The sequence below is a fragment of the Belonocnema kinseyi genome, chromosome 2, assembly GCF_010883055.1.
Source record: "Belonocnema kinseyi isolate 2016_QV_RU_SX_M_011 chromosome 2, B_treatae_v1, whole genome shotgun sequence".
Lineage (NCBI taxonomy): Eukaryota > Metazoa > Arthropoda > Insecta > Hymenoptera > Cynipidae > Belonocnema > Belonocnema kinseyi.
This window is the reverse complement of record NC_046658.1, coordinates 122,746,201-122,764,603: the sequence shown is the minus strand read 5'-3', so window position 1 is coordinate 122,764,603 and position 18,403 is coordinate 122,746,201. Positions and strand designations below refer to the sequence as shown.

General features: G+C 28.4%; 1 protein-coding gene across 1 annotated transcript in view; it reads right to left on the bottom strand.

The window, feature by feature from the left end:
• Positions 1-7,724: 7,724 nt before the first annotated feature.
• The window catches only part of LOC117167494 (host cell factor 2-like), a 102,965-nt gene continuing 92,286 nt past the window's right edge, over positions 7,725-18,403 (bottom strand). The window contains exons 6-8 of the mRNA XM_033352476.1: positions 16,878-16,886; positions 16,047-16,369; positions 7,725-8,382 (exon numbers count right to left, since the gene is read on the bottom strand). Of these exons, the coding sequence (XP_033208367.1) occupies positions 7,725-8,382; positions 16,047-16,369; positions 16,878-16,886 (990 nt within the window). The remainder of the gene's footprint in view (positions 8,383-16,046; positions 16,370-16,877; positions 16,887-18,403) is intronic.

The window sequence follows — 18,403 nt, the reverse complement described above, 5'->3', positions numbered from 1 at the left end:
ATTTTATTGAAAATTCGTCTTTTTTAGTATAATATTAATCTATTTTTTGGAAAATTTCACTATGTTCTCTACTGAAAATTCATATCTTCGGTTTAATTAAAATTAAACTATGTTGTAGAAGATTCATTTCTTTTGTTAAAAATTTAATTTTTTGTTGTAAAAATGCAACTAGTTGAAAATTAATTTTTATGGAGGATTTAACGATTTCGTTGAAATCTCACCCTTTTGTGTATTCAACTGTTTCTGTTTCAAATCGAAATATTTAAGGTTGAGATATCAAATATCATATTTTCGTTGAGAATTCATATTTTTTGGTTGAAATTTCTATATTCTGTGTAAACTTGAATTATTTGGTATAAAATCTATTTTTTTGGTTGAAGATCCACTATTTTGGATCAAAAATTAAAATCTTTTTTGGTTAAAATATCAATTATGTATTGCATTTTTCTTTGATGACACCCTTTTGTTAGAAAATTCAACTCTTGGGTTGAATCTTCTCAATAATCTTAGTCAAATTATATTTATGTAACAAAACCACTTTCTTCAACTTTGTCTTGCCATTTTCATTAATTATTATTGCAATGTAACAAGTGAATTTAAAATCACGTAACAATTACATACAATCAACATAAGAGATTCCCAAAGTTCAGCAATACGAGTACCTTGAACCTTTTCCTACTTATGGATGGATTACATGCTTTGGGCCACCATGGGCATAAAAATTCTACAATGAACAAAATGAGCCCTTCCATGTGAAAATGATTCGCGTGGAGTTTTGTGCGGAAATCCGCACGGAATCCGCCCGAGATCCCCGTGAGTTATTTTCACTTGGTCTCTCATTAACCTTCTATCGCTTTGCCTATTTCTATTTTTGCTATACCTATGGGAACTAATTTGATATAATCATAAGTACATTAATACACATGGACACTCTCAACCCCATTGAGCTCACGCATTGTAAAATTTCCATTAAACTGTAAAACATTTTTACAATTTAATTTCGTTTAAGAACAGCCCTTTTTCACGGAAATTGTACAATCAATTGCGAAAATCTTATTTGCGACATTTCGAGTCCAGAAGCGAGTAGATGTTCTGAGCAGATATTTTTTTCTTGCAAGATATTTTTAAATTATTTTTCCTGTACCATTCCTGTTTTTCCTTTAATATGTTCCTGACATTTAATTTTAATTTACCTATGGAGAACACACAAGTATATTCTACACGTATACGCAATTATGCACATTGATTTTTCTGACGTCGGAACAGACGAGCCAATTTTCAAAAAAAGTTATTTCTTAAATATATAATCAAATATTTTTTATACAACTACGTATTACTCCACGAGGTCAGAATTTGAAGCACTTTCCTATTGGAAATAATGATCAAAAATTCTTTTAGGTTTTGGATTTTAAAAAATAGATTACATTTTGTAAATTGAAAACTATTGTCTGCTAATTTTGGTCATTCTACTGACCTTGGCACGCCTGATCCACTTGCTGAATGGATCTTTTGTTTGTTACAATGTAGAGTTTACACGATTTTTATACAGCGACATTAATATTTATTAATTATGCACAAAACTAAATTGTTCAATATGAACTTGTAATTTATGCGATTTATCATTTTTCTAGCCTAAGTGGGAGAACGTCTCACGTTAGTGTCATTTTCTTTGAGGAAGTACAGATGAAAATTGATGAATTGATTAATATTTGCTTTGTAGTGAACTATTTAAAGCCACTGTGAAGTTAGATGCTGAGCGCAGCTCGGCTCTCACATGTGGAGAACCCCGGTTGGACCAGCGGCAAGGGTGCGCGCGCACACCAAAGACACATGTCTCCGACATGCGCGCGCATACTTACCGCTAATTTAACCGGGGTTCTCCGCATGTGAGAATCTAGACATCCTCTAGCCTAGTTAGTAGAGTTCTGTCATAACGTGCCACTGTTTTGATTGGCTACGATTGAACCGAAACCAGAAGTGATGAAAAGCGCGCGATTTTAAAACCCAATTTGACAATAAATGTACAATTTTTAACAATAAAACGAGGAAGAAGATAAAATCTAATTATATTAAAACTTTATGAAATATATGAAAATATAAATTTTGAGAAAAAAGCTATTTCATTGTGTGTCCAAAAGTTAGTTTTTTTAACTGAAAAGTTTCACGAAACGTCGGCCAAAATTCGTAGTTTCGTGCACGATTGGAACACAAAATATCTCTTTCTCATCATTCTTGTATTTTGTTAAAATTAGTTTTTTTGGTAGAAAATTAATCTTCTTGGTTAGAATATTTTATTGAAAACTTGTTCTTTGTGTGATTGAAAATTAATTTTTTAAATGTAAATTTAATTATTCGACATTTGGTCGAAAATTGATCTTTCATAGTTGAAAATCCAATTTTTTTATTAAAAGTTACTGTATTTTGTCTAAGGTTAACCTTTTATGTAAAAGATAAAGGTTCGTAGTTGCAAATTTATTTTATTGGGTGAAGCATTCGTTATTTTTATTAAAAATGTATTTCTTTTGTTGAAAATTGACTTATTTTGTTGAACATTCGTCTTTTTTGTTTAAAATCCTTTTTTGAACTGAATGCTTAACTATTTAATGTTTGATTTTAAATTTATTTCTTCAGTCGAAAATTCAACGATTTCCTGGAAAATTCATTTTTTGGATGCAAATTATTTTTTATTTGTTTGTTAAAAACTTCATTTTTTTGTCGAAAACTCTTTTTTTAATGGTTGAAAATAATTTGCATAAATAAAAAATAACATTTGCCATTTTTGGTTAAATATAAATCCTTTTTTTAGTTGAAAATTCATTTTTATTCCACAGTTATCTTTTTTTGATAAAAACTTAACTATTTGATTGAAAAATAATGTATTTTGTCAAAAGTTAATTTTTTGTAGAAATTTAATGTTTTTTTTAATCATTCATCTTTTAAATTGAAAATTATTCTTTTTTGGTAGAAAATTAATCTCCTTGGTTAAAAATTTAACTTTTTAGTTCAAAATTCAATATTTTTACTGAAAATTAATTTTGTTTGGTGAAAAATTAATCATTTTTGTTTAAAATTTATTTCAATGACTGAGAATTTATTTATTTTGTTGAAAATTCGTCTTTTAGATAGAAAAAATAATCTTGTTGGTTGGAAAATTCATCTTCATGGTTAGAAATTCAACTATTTGATTAAAAATTTAGTTTTTGGGGTAAAGGTTTATAATTTTCATTGAAAATGTGTCATTTTTTTGTAGACAAAATTCATCTTTTTGGTCGAAAATTCATTTTTTTAGTTGATTAATCGTCTTTTGGGTTAAAAATACATCTTTTTTCTTGACGATTTAGTTGCAATTTTTTAAATTTATATTTTCAGTTTAAAATTGAGCTATTTCGTTAAAAATTAGCCATGATCAGTTGAAAATTAATTTTCAGTATGAAAATTCGACTATCTTGGTAGAAAACTAATTTTTTGGTTGAAGATTAATAATTTTAGTAGAAAACTTTTTTAAATTGAACATTAATTTTCTTAACTGAAAATATAACTATTTCATTTTTTGTTGAAAATTTATCTTTTTCAGTTAAAAATTGATCTATTTTCTTCAAAAATCATCTTTTTTGAAAAAAATTATTGTTCTTGGTTGAAAACTCACGTATTTGGTTAAAAGTAATTTTTCATTAAAGATTCGACATTTTAATTGAAACTTCAGTTTTTTTCATGAAAACTCATCTGATGTGTTTAATAATTTTGTTTCGGTTGAAAATATTAATTTTTTTAACTGAAAATTGAACTATTTTACTTTTTTGTTTGAAAGTTACCTTTTTTAGTTGAAAATTCGTGTTTTTTAGTCAAATAAGTTTTGTTCCGGGCATTTTTTATTATTTCTAAACGCCACTATACACGATTTATCGTTGTATCGGCATCAAAAACCGAGTTAACTTTCCTGCCTCATTTATAGTCGTAATCAGTCTTATATATTTTAATGGACGCATTGAACGAAAACGCGTATCAAACTTTTGCGCCCTTTATGAGAGCCGAGCTATGAGAGCCGAGCTATGAGAGCCGAGCTAAGTGTTTCAGCTGAATTAACAGTGACTTTAATCCTCTTCCTGTTTATTTCAATTTTAAATAAATTTGCAGAGTTATTGTTTTAAAATATGCATTCTGTAATTTAGATAAAAATTTCCAACATTCTTTTAATTATACTTCCTCTCAAAAAACGTGCCTGCTGTCAACAAGTAAACTAATTCTTATGACTATTGTTACAATTAACGAGTATGCAAACATGATTTAATACTTGTTTTTAATTCTATCGTAAGTTTCTTACGATCATTGTAATAACGTATAATTAAAAATCCAGCTACCTATTTTTATCAAAAAGGAACAATATAGGGATTGATTAGAAAAAACAACAGATATAAATTATTAAAGATATCTGAAAAATTGCTCTAAATTACAACTTGAATCAAAGATTGACAATTAAATTGAATTAGAACCAGATTTCTCAGTACTATAACTGTAAGGATAAAAATACTTATTATAATCACAGAAATGTAATAAATAATTTAATATATATTCTTGAAAATTTTACGAATTGTAAAAAGTGACTATTGGATTTTATAGTTTTCTGCATTTTGATAGAGATTTCGTATAAAATATGATTGACAAAAATAAACTTCTTTTCTCTATTTATTAATTTTAGTACTACATCCTTGACCGTTTAAACGTGTAAATAATTAAATTAAACTTACAATAATTTATGAATTATTATTCTTTTTAATTTCAACTAAGTTCAGTTCAGGGCCTAAACTCTTGTGTAGCCCGACAAAAACTTTTTCTGCTGTCTAGCTTTAAAGTTAATGAGTTCGAAATCAAAAAGTCCAGTTAAAAATTAACTTCAATTTTCAAAAAAATTGAAATAATATCTGGTTCTTCACTAATAAACACTACATTGTTGAAAATTCAACTCTTTTGTTCAAAAATTCTTATTGTTGGTTACAAATTTTATCTTTTTTGGTTTTAAAAGCAACTTTTTACATGAAAACTTAATTTTTTCTATGATAATTCACCAATTTTATTTAATGGTAATCCTCTTTAATTGAAAATTCAATTATTTGGTTTAAATTTTGTTTATTGACTGACATTTTTTTTTGGTCGTAAATTTAACTCTTTTCATTAAAAATGTATCCTCATATAGTAAAAACTATAAATTTGTGTTTAAATTTAATTGTTTTCGATTTCAAATAAATTTCGTTTGTAGAAACATTAACAATTACATTTTTAATGCAAAATTCTTTTTTTTTAACAAAATTATTTAACGTTCCTCCTTTTTGGTTAAAAATGCAACTCCTTTGTTGAAAATTCGACTGATTGGTAGAAATTACCATAAATCTGTCGAAATATTGTTTCCTTTTTGAATCAAGAATCTTTTTGGTTTGAAATTCAACTTTTCTAGTAGAAATATAATTTTTTTCTAATGATGCAAATGTTTGGTTGTAAATTAATTTTTATTTTTGTTGAAGATTTAACTATTTTCTTTAAAATTAATGCTTTTAGTTAAATTATACTATTTTTTGATTTAAAAATAAAATGCTTTTCAGTATAAATATTAACTGTTACATTTTTTCATTGCAAAATCATTTTTTCGAAATTTAACTATTCCATTTTCTATCGAAAATTAAAATTATTTTGGTGAAAATTTAAGGACTGTAATGAAAGTTTGTCCTTTTGGGCCGAAGGTTCAACTGTTTCGTAGAAAAATCAACAATTTGGTTAACATTTTGTTACCTTTTTAATTGAGAAATCATTTTGAGTTACCAATTTATTTTTATTTTCGTAGAAATTTGACCTTTGAAAAGAAATGCAACTGTTTTTTTTTTTAATTAATCTGTTTTGGTCAAGGATTCAACCATTTGATTGTAAATTCGTATTTTTTGGCTGCCTATAATTAATATTGATTTAAAATTAAATCTTTTTGAATAGAAATATCAACTATTACATTTTTCATTAAAAATTAATTCTTTTTTCAAATCCAGAGTGAAAATTTACCTCCTTGGTTAAATATTTAACTATTTTGTTAAAAATGCGTTCTTTCTCTTATTGAACTCAAATTTTCTTCATGTATAATGAACATTTTTTTTGTTTGTTAAAAATTATTCTGTTCTCATTAAATTATTTCATCATTTTGTATAAAATTCCTTACTTTTTGTTAAAAATTAATTTCTTAACTGAAAATTTTGATTTTTTGTAAACTATTAATTTTCTTGGTTGAAAATTGATATTTTTAGGTTGAATATATAGTTACTTGATCACAAATTAATCTATTTTGTTGAAAATTTAATATTTTTACTCGAAATGTTAGGAATTTAAAGCGTTTCAAATTTAATTTAATGTAGTACCCAAATTAATTTTATTCAAAATAATTTATTCCTGCTTCAGCTGGTTTTAAATTATGTCTTTTTCTTTGAATATTAACCTGACGTGAATTTAGCTGAAATTAACAAAAGAAGTTAAAAACGATGGAAAGTTTAACCGAATAAACTTTTCTACAGGTTAAAGTTATAATCGGTTAAACGTAGAAATTATTTTATTTGTTTAAACGTTTAACAGGTCAAACGCGGAGCAATAATTTTCATAAAAAAATGAACGAAAAATTAAGATTACAATCATAATTTCTTACCAACTTAGGGATAAGTAATACTTTTATGATAGCCTAGTATTTGTCTATGTTGTAATACAACTTTGATTTAGTGTGATATTATTTGATTTTTTTTACCATCCACTTACATCTTCCAACTGGAAATATATCATTATTTAGACAAAGTTGAGAAGCTAGAGTAAAAAGAAGTAATACTGAAGTTAAATAATTTAAAAACTTCTCAAGGATTCCTAAATCAAAATTCTTTACCGCACCATCAATCACAAAAAGAAGAAAATCGATACTCAAAATTCAGAATGAAAATTAGACACTGGAAGCTTAAAACTTTATTTTCAAATTTTTAAATTTATCTTCTATATCATCAGAGATTGTATCTTACCGACAGTAGATCAACCCTCCAAACCATGAAGGCAGAAGAATCTACACAATATCGGTCAAGTTAAGAATCTTCAATAACAGAAAATGCTTAACGTCTTGATAAGACTAGATGGAAAATAATATTTTTAAATTAAAATTAAAATTATTTCTTGAAAAAAAATCCTACTTCCATAATTTTAATTTTCCATAATTTTAATCCATAATTAATTTTAAAAAAATAAAAAAAACATTTAATCCATAATTTTAATTTTAATTTAAAAATATTATTTTCCATCTAATCTTATTAAGACGTTAAGTATTTTCTGTTATTGAAGATTCTTAACTTGATCGATATTGTGTAGATTCTTCTGCCTTCATGGTTTGGAGGGTTGATTTACTGACGGTATGGTACAATCTCTGATGATGTAGAAGATACATTTAAAAATTTGAAAATAATTACTTGTACTATTAGCACCTAGCTAAAAATTAGCGTTATGTTCTTGAATTAAGAGTTCTTATTCTGATCACTCTAATAGCTTAATTGGAAAAGCACCTGACCGGAAATCAGAAGTTTTGTAGTTCGTTTCCCAATGGAGTGAAGATGGAGTAGGATTTTTTTTCAAGAAATAAGCTTAAATTTTTTTTTAAGTCTATCTAACTTTGGCTCAGATATTATTCATAATATCCTTATCATCATGATCTTCCAATTGGGACCTTAGAAAATATGAGGTGCTAGTTGTAGTTTCCATAGAGAGACTGGCCTCGCAAAAACAGTGACCTGACCCTTTTCTTTTCCACCAACCAAAAAAACATAAAGAGGAGCTGGAGCCGGAGTACTAGTTTCAGTGGCTGCCATTTTTTCCCGTTGCCTTTCTGCTCTGGAGGCACTGACAGCTCTCCTAGAAGGTGAATTGAGTGGCAAACTTTTTGGTGGTGCTCTGGGCCTAATTTCTTGCAACTCTAGCAACTCTGTGAAAGTCTGGGATGCAGACCTTCCTGGCTCATCTTCAAGAACACTGTCAGGAGGGCTATTTAACACTTTGGCATATTTCGCATCATTGTTGGTGGCATCGAGACCCAGGTAGTTCGGATTGCAAAACCCGAATTGGCCTTCTTTTAAGATTGAAGTTCGCTGTTTCGTCTTTTTGGGCCATTCGTCATCTCCTAGAGGATCACCTGGACTTCGGGCCTCTATACTTGCATAATCGGAGGTTGATTCTTCACCCTCTTCAAGGTCAGCAAATCGGACGGATGCGGAAGTTGGAATTTTTGCAGTGGTTGGGGTTTTTGGTGTCTGGACAGCCTCGTAGAGGTGCGAACTGTAACTCTCACCTCGAGTCGGTTGGCAAGCCTGATGAAAGGACGCAAAGTCCCTGCAAAAGTAATTTCAGATTAGCAGGGATCATAGTCGTTCTGTGCTTAAATACTAGAAAAAATAGGGTAATTTCTGGTCTAAAAAGGGGGATAAAAAGTTACTTAAAGTAGGCGCTATACGCTTACAGAAGAAGGTTCATTCAGTTGTCCTTAAGCCTATCACTCCTCACTCTCTCTTTTCTCCTCTTTAATCCTAACCCATCCTATCTGATCCTACACTCTCTTATCATCCACTCACTACCGTCCCATCCCACATCCTACTTTTCATCACCGCTTTTTCCATATTTCCCCTATTGTACTTAGAATTCCAGTTTCAAATTCCCCTTCTCCTATTTCCACTTTCTATCTTTCCACTTTCTTACTTTCTATCACATTCCTTCTTTATATATCACCTACTTCCTCTTTCTACGACAATTGTTCTATCCCATCCCCTTCCCTACTCTGCATAACACCCCTTTTCTCGAATTACCTCCACTCCTATGTCCCCTTCGACACCCCTTTCTTTGCACCACATCATCATCTCTTATTTCCTAAACTTCCTCTCAGGTCCCCTGCTCGCTACCCGCTCCTATGCTCCTCCTTCAAACTTATGCTTCCCCTCCACTTCCCTTTCTCCCACCACATCATCTTTTCTTATTTGCCATACTTAACTCTTTTCTGCTCTCCTTCTTCCCAACCTCTTTACACACTACTTTTCTTCCCCTCTCCCCACTTCTTAACAGCCACCGGTCACCGAGAGTTAAAAATGGCCCATGTGTTGCAAACAGTCATACGGCTGCGCTAGTAATAACTTTGTTCTAGGTGTTTCGATAGTTATATGACTCTTGTCATGTAGAACCGTTAAAATTTCTTGAACATGTATCAAGAAATCGGTTCATTTGTGTAATTATTGTGAAAACGGCATGGTGATTTTTTCTAACAGTGGTTTTCTGTTTTTTTTTACATTCTCATCCTAAATAAAAGGTTTTTGTTTTTATTCTAATTAATTCTATTAATTATGTCGACGTGTATTGCTCCGGAGTGCAAGTCAGGTTACAAATGTGAACTCAGAGAACCAGAAGATCCCGAATAAAATGTCCAAAGCTTTTTAATAGTTATAAATTATTGGACCATGAATGATTTATGTTTTATTTTAAAAGAATAATATTGAGTTTTCAACATTTCAATATGTGGGGTGAAATGATCTGCAAGACTTTGAGATATTTTTTTTAATTTTTCAGGATTTGAATTTTTTTTTAGATAAACTGAATTTTTCAAAGTACAATAATAAAAAGTTCTTATGATTCATAAAAAATATTTAAATGATTGTTTTATAAGGAATTTCTAAAGGCAATTTTAAAAAAAGATCACAAAACATTTTGAATTATTTGTTTTAATTTGTACAAAGTGTGTAAAAGATTTTGAAGAACCTTTTTTTCAATTTTTCCATATTACATCATTTTAGAAAAAAATGCATTAAGTTTAAGAGATATTCAGAAGTTTTGATACGAATCGAAAATAATTAAAACTTTTAAAGATTTTTTTAAGAATGTTGTAAAGTTTCAAGAAAACAAAACACATTATTTTAGGTTCCTGGTAAATATTAAAATAATCTTTTATTTCAATTAATTTAAGAGATTATTAAAAAAGATTTGAAAAGATTGAGTAAATCCAAGAAATATTTAGCAGAATTGAAGATTCAAAACATACTTTAAAGTGTAAAAGATTTTTAGAAATATAGATTTTCAAAGATTTCAAAACCAAACTTTACGAGCTTTTAAATAATTTCGAAAGTTTTCAAGGAAAAAAAATTTGTTTCAAATTTCTGTAAAAATTTAGAAGATTATAAGGTAAATTTTTTAAACAATTTAAATGATATTTGAAAATATTAATGAAAATTTAAGCCAGTTAAAAATATTCTTAGGAATTTCAAACGTTTTAAATAGAGTAGAAATATTTGAAAACTGGGAAACATTTTCAGAAATTAATCAAATATTTCTTGATTCTTTCCGAAATTCTAATTGTCCTAAACATCTTTTGCAAAGATACGAATTTTTCATAATATTTTGTAAAATCCTATAAAATACCAAAATTTATTTAAACACTTCTTGATTATTTTATGACACGTCTGAAATATTCAAAAATCTTTTTTTTTCAAGAATCTTATGAAAATTATATTTATATCAATTTAAAAACAAACTGATAATATTTATTTTCTTGTTCTTAATTTTTAGAATTCAATTTCAACATGGATATTTTAGCTTCGTTATAAAGTCTATTTGGTAAAAAAAATATCACATTTAAAAGAGTTCGTTATTTAATTGTAATAGAAACAATATTTTATGATTTATTATATTCCGTGCTTGTAATACATAGATATAATAAGTATATTTATTGTGTACTATTATTATATTGTAAAACAGCAATATAAAAAAATTAGTTCTTCATCATTATATTTAAAAGTGTTTGAATATCCGGGACTAATGCAAAATAACGAAAAAATTAATAGCAAACCCACAAAGTAGCGACAAAAAAATGACCGAAACTATAAATTAACGAATCATAAATTGACCGAATTATAAAATAAATGAATTGTTAAATTCTCATTTATATTTCTATTCCTGAAATTTGAATTTTCCGATATTTGAAATATTATGTATAATTTCATAAGCAGCTCATAAATTAATAATCAGTTAGCTATGTTTAGCAGTTCTAAATTTAGGGCATTGAAATATTTGTAGGAATTTAATAATTCGTTTCTTTTATGAGTCGGTCTCGAAGTCAGTGAATTTAGTATAGGATATTTTAAAATTCGGGATTTTATTCTTTGCCAATTGAAAATCTTGTCGCTATTTGAAATTTGGAAAATTTTATAATTCGGTATTAATATATATTCATATATAATTGTTTGTTTAAATTATGTAAATTATTCTGCTTTTTCATATAATAAAGAAAAATAATAAGTAGGTACATAACTTTCATTTACTATCTAACTCTACACTATGGAGAAAAAATTATTTTAAAGAGTTTTTCATATTTATTTTGTAATTTTTATGCTTTTTTTATTGGTACTGAATGGCTTTGTAGAACAAACTTGTACTACTAGCGCAGCCACACGGACGTTTTCAAATCTCATGACACATTTTTTACATTGGGCAGTACTGTGAAAGCACCCCCTGCTTCTTAACCACCCTTCCCTTATTCTCATGATTATAACCTAAATTTTTTTTAAATTGTAAGTTTAATTGTTAAAGTTACGTGATTTTTTTATTATAATCAACTTCCGGTGAACAACGCTAAAATACGCCATTCTTGTTCAAATATTGTAAATATTCTTTAAAATTAAACTATTTTGTTATGAAAATGAGCAATTTATGGAGAAAAAGACCAACATAGATTTAAAAAATTGTTTAAAATGAAACATCCTTTTTTAAATCTAATTTTTTTGCTAAAAATAACCAATTTCCGGTGAAAAATGTGCACCTCACATGGCTACAAAATTGTTAATCTTCTCTGAAACTATGCTCATCGGTAAAAAACATGAGCATAACATCTTCAAAAGTTTTGTATCTTTTCTTGAAGATTTTTGAAAGAATTCCCTATTGCGTAACGTAACCTAAAATTGTTCAACGATTATGAAACTTCAATATCAAATAGTTTTTGTGTATTAAAAAAATTTCCAATAACGAATACTAACAAAACCGAAAAACTTAAATTGTTGAAAAATTATTAATCTTTTCTCGTGTGTGACGCTAACACATCCTAAAACTATTGAAAATTGAAAAAATTGATGATTTTAATTTAAGAATGCTAATTGTGAAAAAACTAATTCACCCAAATTTTTTTTTGAAATTTTAACATATTTTCGAAACTTTATGAGTTTATATTAAAGTTTTGCCTGTAAATACTAATTTCCAGTAAAAATATCTAATACAAAACATGTACGGCATCTCCAATTAAGCACATAATTTGAAAGGTTTAATTTAACCAAAAATGTACTTTTTGTTTTTTAACAAACAAAAATGTTCACGTTCATAAAGCTACTTGAAAATTTAGATGAATTATGAAAACATTAAGGAAACTTTAGTAAAAATGATGAGGGTGGAAATAAATTTATATTATTTGATTTTCTTTCATGTTTTAAAAATTACAAAAAGAGCGTACATTTAAAAAACTTTAAAGTCAATTTTCTGAAAAGGTGGAACTTGTTTGAATTTCAAACTGTTCAAATTCAAGTTTAAAATTCTTTTAATTCAAAATCAAAAGCCCCGAAACTAAAAAATGTTTGATTTTAAAGTTTTATGAATAGGACAGTTCACAGATTTCTCAATAAAAATTATAAATCCGCGCTTTCATTTTCAATACATTTCTACGAGGAATTTAAAAGATTGTAGATAGCAGTATAAATTATTGCAACAAAAATTAAATTATGTACATTTATTTTCAAGATAAAACACATTTTAAAGAATATTTTTTGTGAAAAACAAAAAAAATCTCTCATTTTGCATTGGAAATCAATATATTTCAGCCCACACACAATTCCGTGACATTACTAGGATCAGACTCCTCAATTTCATGTGAAATCGCTATATATCGCACAGTCGGAAACAAATTACTTTTTCGATTCAAAATAACGTACATCCCACAAATATTCACCGATTTGGACAACAAAAATTGAAGAAAAGCTGATAAGATTTCTAAGAGAGTTTTCGAGCCTGATTTTTAAAATAGGCTTTCAATTTTTTTATAAATAAACAAATGATAAATGATAAATGATACATTTAATAAACAAATGCATTGATTAGAAATTTTTCGACAGAAAAATTAGTTTTTTATGTTATTTTTTTAATGACGAACATCATGTTAATTTTATAAGAATGCATTATTTATTGTTCAACCTTATTATTTTGTAAGCAAATTTAATAAAGAAATGCATAGATAAGGCATTTGTCGAAAGGAAAATTTGTTTTTTTCGATGACAACTTTTCTAATTAGGAAATTCATGATAATTTCAGAAAAATGCATAATTTATTGATCAATTTGATGATTTTTTTAACCAATTTTAATTTTAAAAATTCATTATTGGGGCATCTGTCGACGGAAAAATTCTTTTTGTTTTCCATGTAAGACTATTTGTCAGTGTTTTTAATTGGGAAGTTATTGATAATTTCATTAACACTCATACTTAGTATAAAAATTAATTAGTGCTTTAAAAAAATTTAATAATCATATGCATTATTTGGGTAGTTGTCGACGAAAAAGCTTTTTTTCTCAATCTCTGTCCGTTCAGTTTAGGTTTCTCATTACTTTCATTCTCTTGATAAGACTACAGCTTTAGTATAATACATTTGTTTATTACATTTTTTTATCAAAGAATATAAAATTTATCAATAAATTATTCATTTTTTCTGAAATTATCATAAAGTTCCTGATTGAAAAAGTTTCCATCCAAAAAAAAAAAAAATTCCTTACAACAAATGCCTTATCGTTGAATTTGCTTACTAAATTTGTTTTTAAAAAATCATACAATTTATCAATTGGTTATAATGTTGCTGAAAGTGTCATGAAGTTCTCAACTGAAATGTCTGGCATTGAACCAATCGAATTTTTTTGCCAACAAATGCTTCAATAATACATTCGTTTATTAATTTTTTTGAACAAATCATAAGATTAATCAAAAAATTATGCAGTTTTCTAAAATCAGCATAAATTTCGTAATTTCAAAAAATCAAATCGGAAAAAATGAATTTTTTTATCGAAAAATGCCTGATTAATGCATTTGTTTATTAAATGTGTTTATAATATTAACAATAATAATCTCAAAAAGAAATTTCTTTATTATTATGTTATTTTTATCCAAATTTCTTGCAATATAATTAAAAAAAAGTAAAATGATGGAAAATCGTAATAAATATTCTTTTAACAAATAATTTGTTTATACTATTTTTTATTATATAATATTGAAATATCTTTAGATAATGGTACTCTATGAAACTTAGGCGATTTCAACAATTTTCATGTTATTGACGAGCACCTTATTTTCAATTAAAAGTAAAGTTTCTCCCACAATGTGTCATTATACTACTTTTCCTGTAGATATATAACAAAATTAAATACAGTGAAACTCTTCTATAGCCCCAAATTTTGGGACTATAGAAGGGAGGGCTATTGAAGGGTTTCACTGTACATCTTTTTCTCTTTCGCGACACTGTTAAATCAATAATGTTTTATTTTATTTTTTCTACTAATAGGATTTCATATCCCCGATCGTCATACTTTTTTCCCGGGAGATGTGAAAGTGAGGGTACGATAATTAAGAAAGGGAAGGAATGAAAAGGATAGTGGGGGAAGTGATATTAGAGGAGCGGAAATAAATGGTAGAGATCAAAAGGGATGTTAGGTAGAGGTGAGAGTATATGGAAGGAAGGGGAAATAAGATGAGGGGTTGAAGAGAAATAGGAAGGGTAAGGAATACGTATGAAAGAAAGTGAAGGAGGGGGGAGGTAGGGGAGGTAAAGACTGTAGAAGGGATGTAAGTTTTTGTTGATGAAATTCAGTTGATGCTTGGAAAGGGAGTTAAACGGAGATTGTGGTGTACCAGAGGGGATGATAATAATGGATCGGATAGAATAAAATAGAATAAAAATTGGCGGGTGTCCACCTGTCTTACTTCTTTTCAAGGATGAGAATTCAGGGTAAGTGGGCGAAATTGCGTAATGAGGAAGTAAGGGATGTGAGCAGAAATGGTTGGAAAGAAGGTAAGGGAAGGATGGACAAATTAGGGTAGAAAGTTGGGAAAGGGAGGGAAAATGCTCAGGGAAAAAGTATGGGAAATAAGGGTAGGTAAATCAGCGGAAGTGAGGGGAAATAACTGGAGGGGAAGCAAGGCAGGGATAGAAAGAAAAAGGGAGGCGAGGGAAAAGAGTAAAATTAGGAAAAAAGTAGTGAGGTAAGTTAAGGAAAATTATGGGATGGAAGGTAGCAGAAGTAAAAATAATTGAGTAGAATGAAAGTAGAGGAAGTGAATTACAATAAAGGAGAAAAAAGTAGGAGATGAAAAGTCGGGGATGTGAGAGGAAATAAGATTAAGAAATGTAGAAGAAATAAGGGTTGAGGAAGTATGGGGATTAAGAGGAAATGACAGAAATTGGATAGGGAAAGGCAGGTGACATAGCTCGGAATAGGGAAAGTGAGTTGAAGTAATAAGAGAAGAACTAAGAAAAGTTAGGGTTAATGAGGGGAGGGTCAGTAGGATAAAAAGTATATGTGAAAGAACTAGAGAAATTATTGAAAATAAAGCTAAGGGCAGAAAGGGATGATCGATGGGGAAGGGAAGTAGAAAAAGGGAAGTAGGGCGAGGGGACTATTAAATGGGAAAGCAAGAGTAGGGGAAAATAGAGGAAGAAGTTTATGAAGGAGGGCGAAGGTTCCAGTGTGGGGAGGGGAAGTAGGTGAATGTAGAACGATTATTGGAGGAAAGTATTGGATGGAGAAGTTCAAACATCTTACTTGACGCCTTAATAGGTTAAGAAAACCTGTTTTTTATAAAGACTTTGTGCATACGCTGACTAATTTGTTGAGAATTTTTCGTAGCTTCCAGATTAATGGGATTTTGAAAAAAGTATGGGGAATTTTTTCAATTGATCAATATCGGTTAAAAGAAGAAAGTTAGAACGAAGCTTACCTTTCCTCTTCTGGAACTTCGATTAATCTTGAGGTTGGAGGTTCCTGATGATCCTCGTCACTGTCCTCGTCAGGATCGACGAAAACGAGCCGCGAAGCCTCGACTGGAGTCAACACTGGAGTCGGCAGGGTCAAGGCTCTAAAATTCGGAACCGATATAGGATCCCTCGACATACCGAAATTGACTGGATCTGAAGTTCTTGGCGTTTCTGGATTTTTTTGTCGTCTTCGGGCTAAAGTGTTGGCACTTCGAGATTTGACCATTCCAGTCGATGGTTCCACTATCTCCACGTCCACTTGCTGGAATGGAAAATACGAGATTGCCTGCAGACAGGCTAGCTTCATTGAGGCTCTATTGTCGCGGCAAATTATCATAATTCAAATAATAAAAATTCAAGGAAATTATTTTTCATAATATCGGTTCCTATAAGCATTTTTCTAGATTGTAAACAAGAGAGCAAAATGAAAAAAGAGGATTCAAGTCAAAGCTGACCCTACTGAAAAGCTGACTTTTTTAAAAAAAAGTCCAGCTCTGAATTTTTATTTAAAAAAATAATTTAAGTACTTAGGGGTCATCCACAAATTACATAAGGTATTTTTTCTAAAATTGCACCCCACCCCCGATTCATAGCCTCCTTTACGGTCTTCCTAGGATGTTAAAAGCTTGAGGAATGAACATACATATAAATTATATATTATAATATTGTGTTTCGAAAAAATTTCCAGGTTTTTAAACGTAATATATTAAAGATACGAGAAATAACCTTAAATATTTTAATTGTTCTTGCTTTTCCACTTAAATATGAACTGTATTACATTCTTCGTTTAGAACTTCTTTTTTCTGTTTAAATTCAACTCAGTTCACTTTCATATTAAATTGGTTGAAATTTATACTAAACTATTAAAAATTAATTTCTGCAGTTGAAAACTGAACTATTCTTTTGTCAAAAATATTAGGTACTTATTAAAAATTAGTTTTTCTGTGGTTTAAAAATTAACTTCTTAAATTAGAAATGCAACTATTACATTTTTGTGCGACATTAGTTTCTTTGGTTAAAATTGTAATTATTTTATTCAAAATTCGCTTTTCCTATGCTTGAAAATTGATGTTTTAGGCTGAAAATCGCACGATTTTATTTTCGATTAAAAATATATGTTTTCGTTTAAATTCCAACATTTGTTAGAAAATTCTTCTTTCTTGGTAGAAAATTATGATTCTTTTAAACTGAAAACTGAACTATACAACTTTTTAGTTAAAAATGTATTTTTTTGGTTGAAAATTCGTCTATTTCGACATGAAATTGATCTTTTTTTTATATTCATCTTTTTGGTTAAAAAATTAACGATTTTTGTTATTAAAAAATTCTTTTTTCAATCAATCGTTTTACGTCCTCATTATTTATAATTTATAAAGTATTAGAGTTGTTCAAAATTTGACGCCACCGTTTTTCAACGGATTACCACGTTTTAAAACTCCCTGAATCCGACAATCAAGTTTTTACGATTGCGTCTGTCTGTCCGTCGGGCCGTCCGTCCGGCTGTCCCTCCGTAAACACAATAACTCTCCAAAAAATGAACGGATTAGATCGATCTTTGGCACACTTTTTACATGTCCTGAAAGAAAGGACGAGTACGTTAACCAACCATTTATGATAAAAATTCAAAAAGTAAAAACTTAACTATTAAATTTTCGTTTAAAAATTGCACCCTTCTTCATTTAAAATCTATTTTTTGGTTAGAAATTATGTATATTGTTGAAAATTCATTGCTTTTGTTAAAAATTTAAATTATTTGTTGAAATTTAGTTTTTTTATGCTTTGAAAATTAACTTTTATAACGAAAAGTTCACGTATCACATTTTCGTTTAAAATTGATTTCATTGGTCGAAAATTCAAATATATTTGAATAAAACTTAATATTTTAAACTGAAAACTGAACTTTTCATTTTTGAAGTAATGATGTCATTTTGTCGATGACGGTAAATAAATTAATTTAATTCTGATGTCAGACTAGAGTTTTTCATTCTAAGTTAAAAATGTATCTTTTTAAATTAAAAAGTCAATTATTTTATGTAAATTAAATTTATTTCGTTAGAAATTTATCATTTAGGTTGAAAACTCATAATTTTAGTTCAAAATTAATTTCCTTGGTGAAAAATATAACTATTTTGGAAAAAATTCGCCTTTCTCTGGCACGAAAATTAATTTTTCTAACTGAAAACTTAACGATTCGATTTTGGGTTTAAAATATATTCTTTTGTAGAAAAACTAACTATTTAGTTGAAAATTCTTCTTTCCTGGTAGAACATTAAGCTTTTTAAACTAAAGACTTAACTATTTCAATTTTTGTCAAAAATGC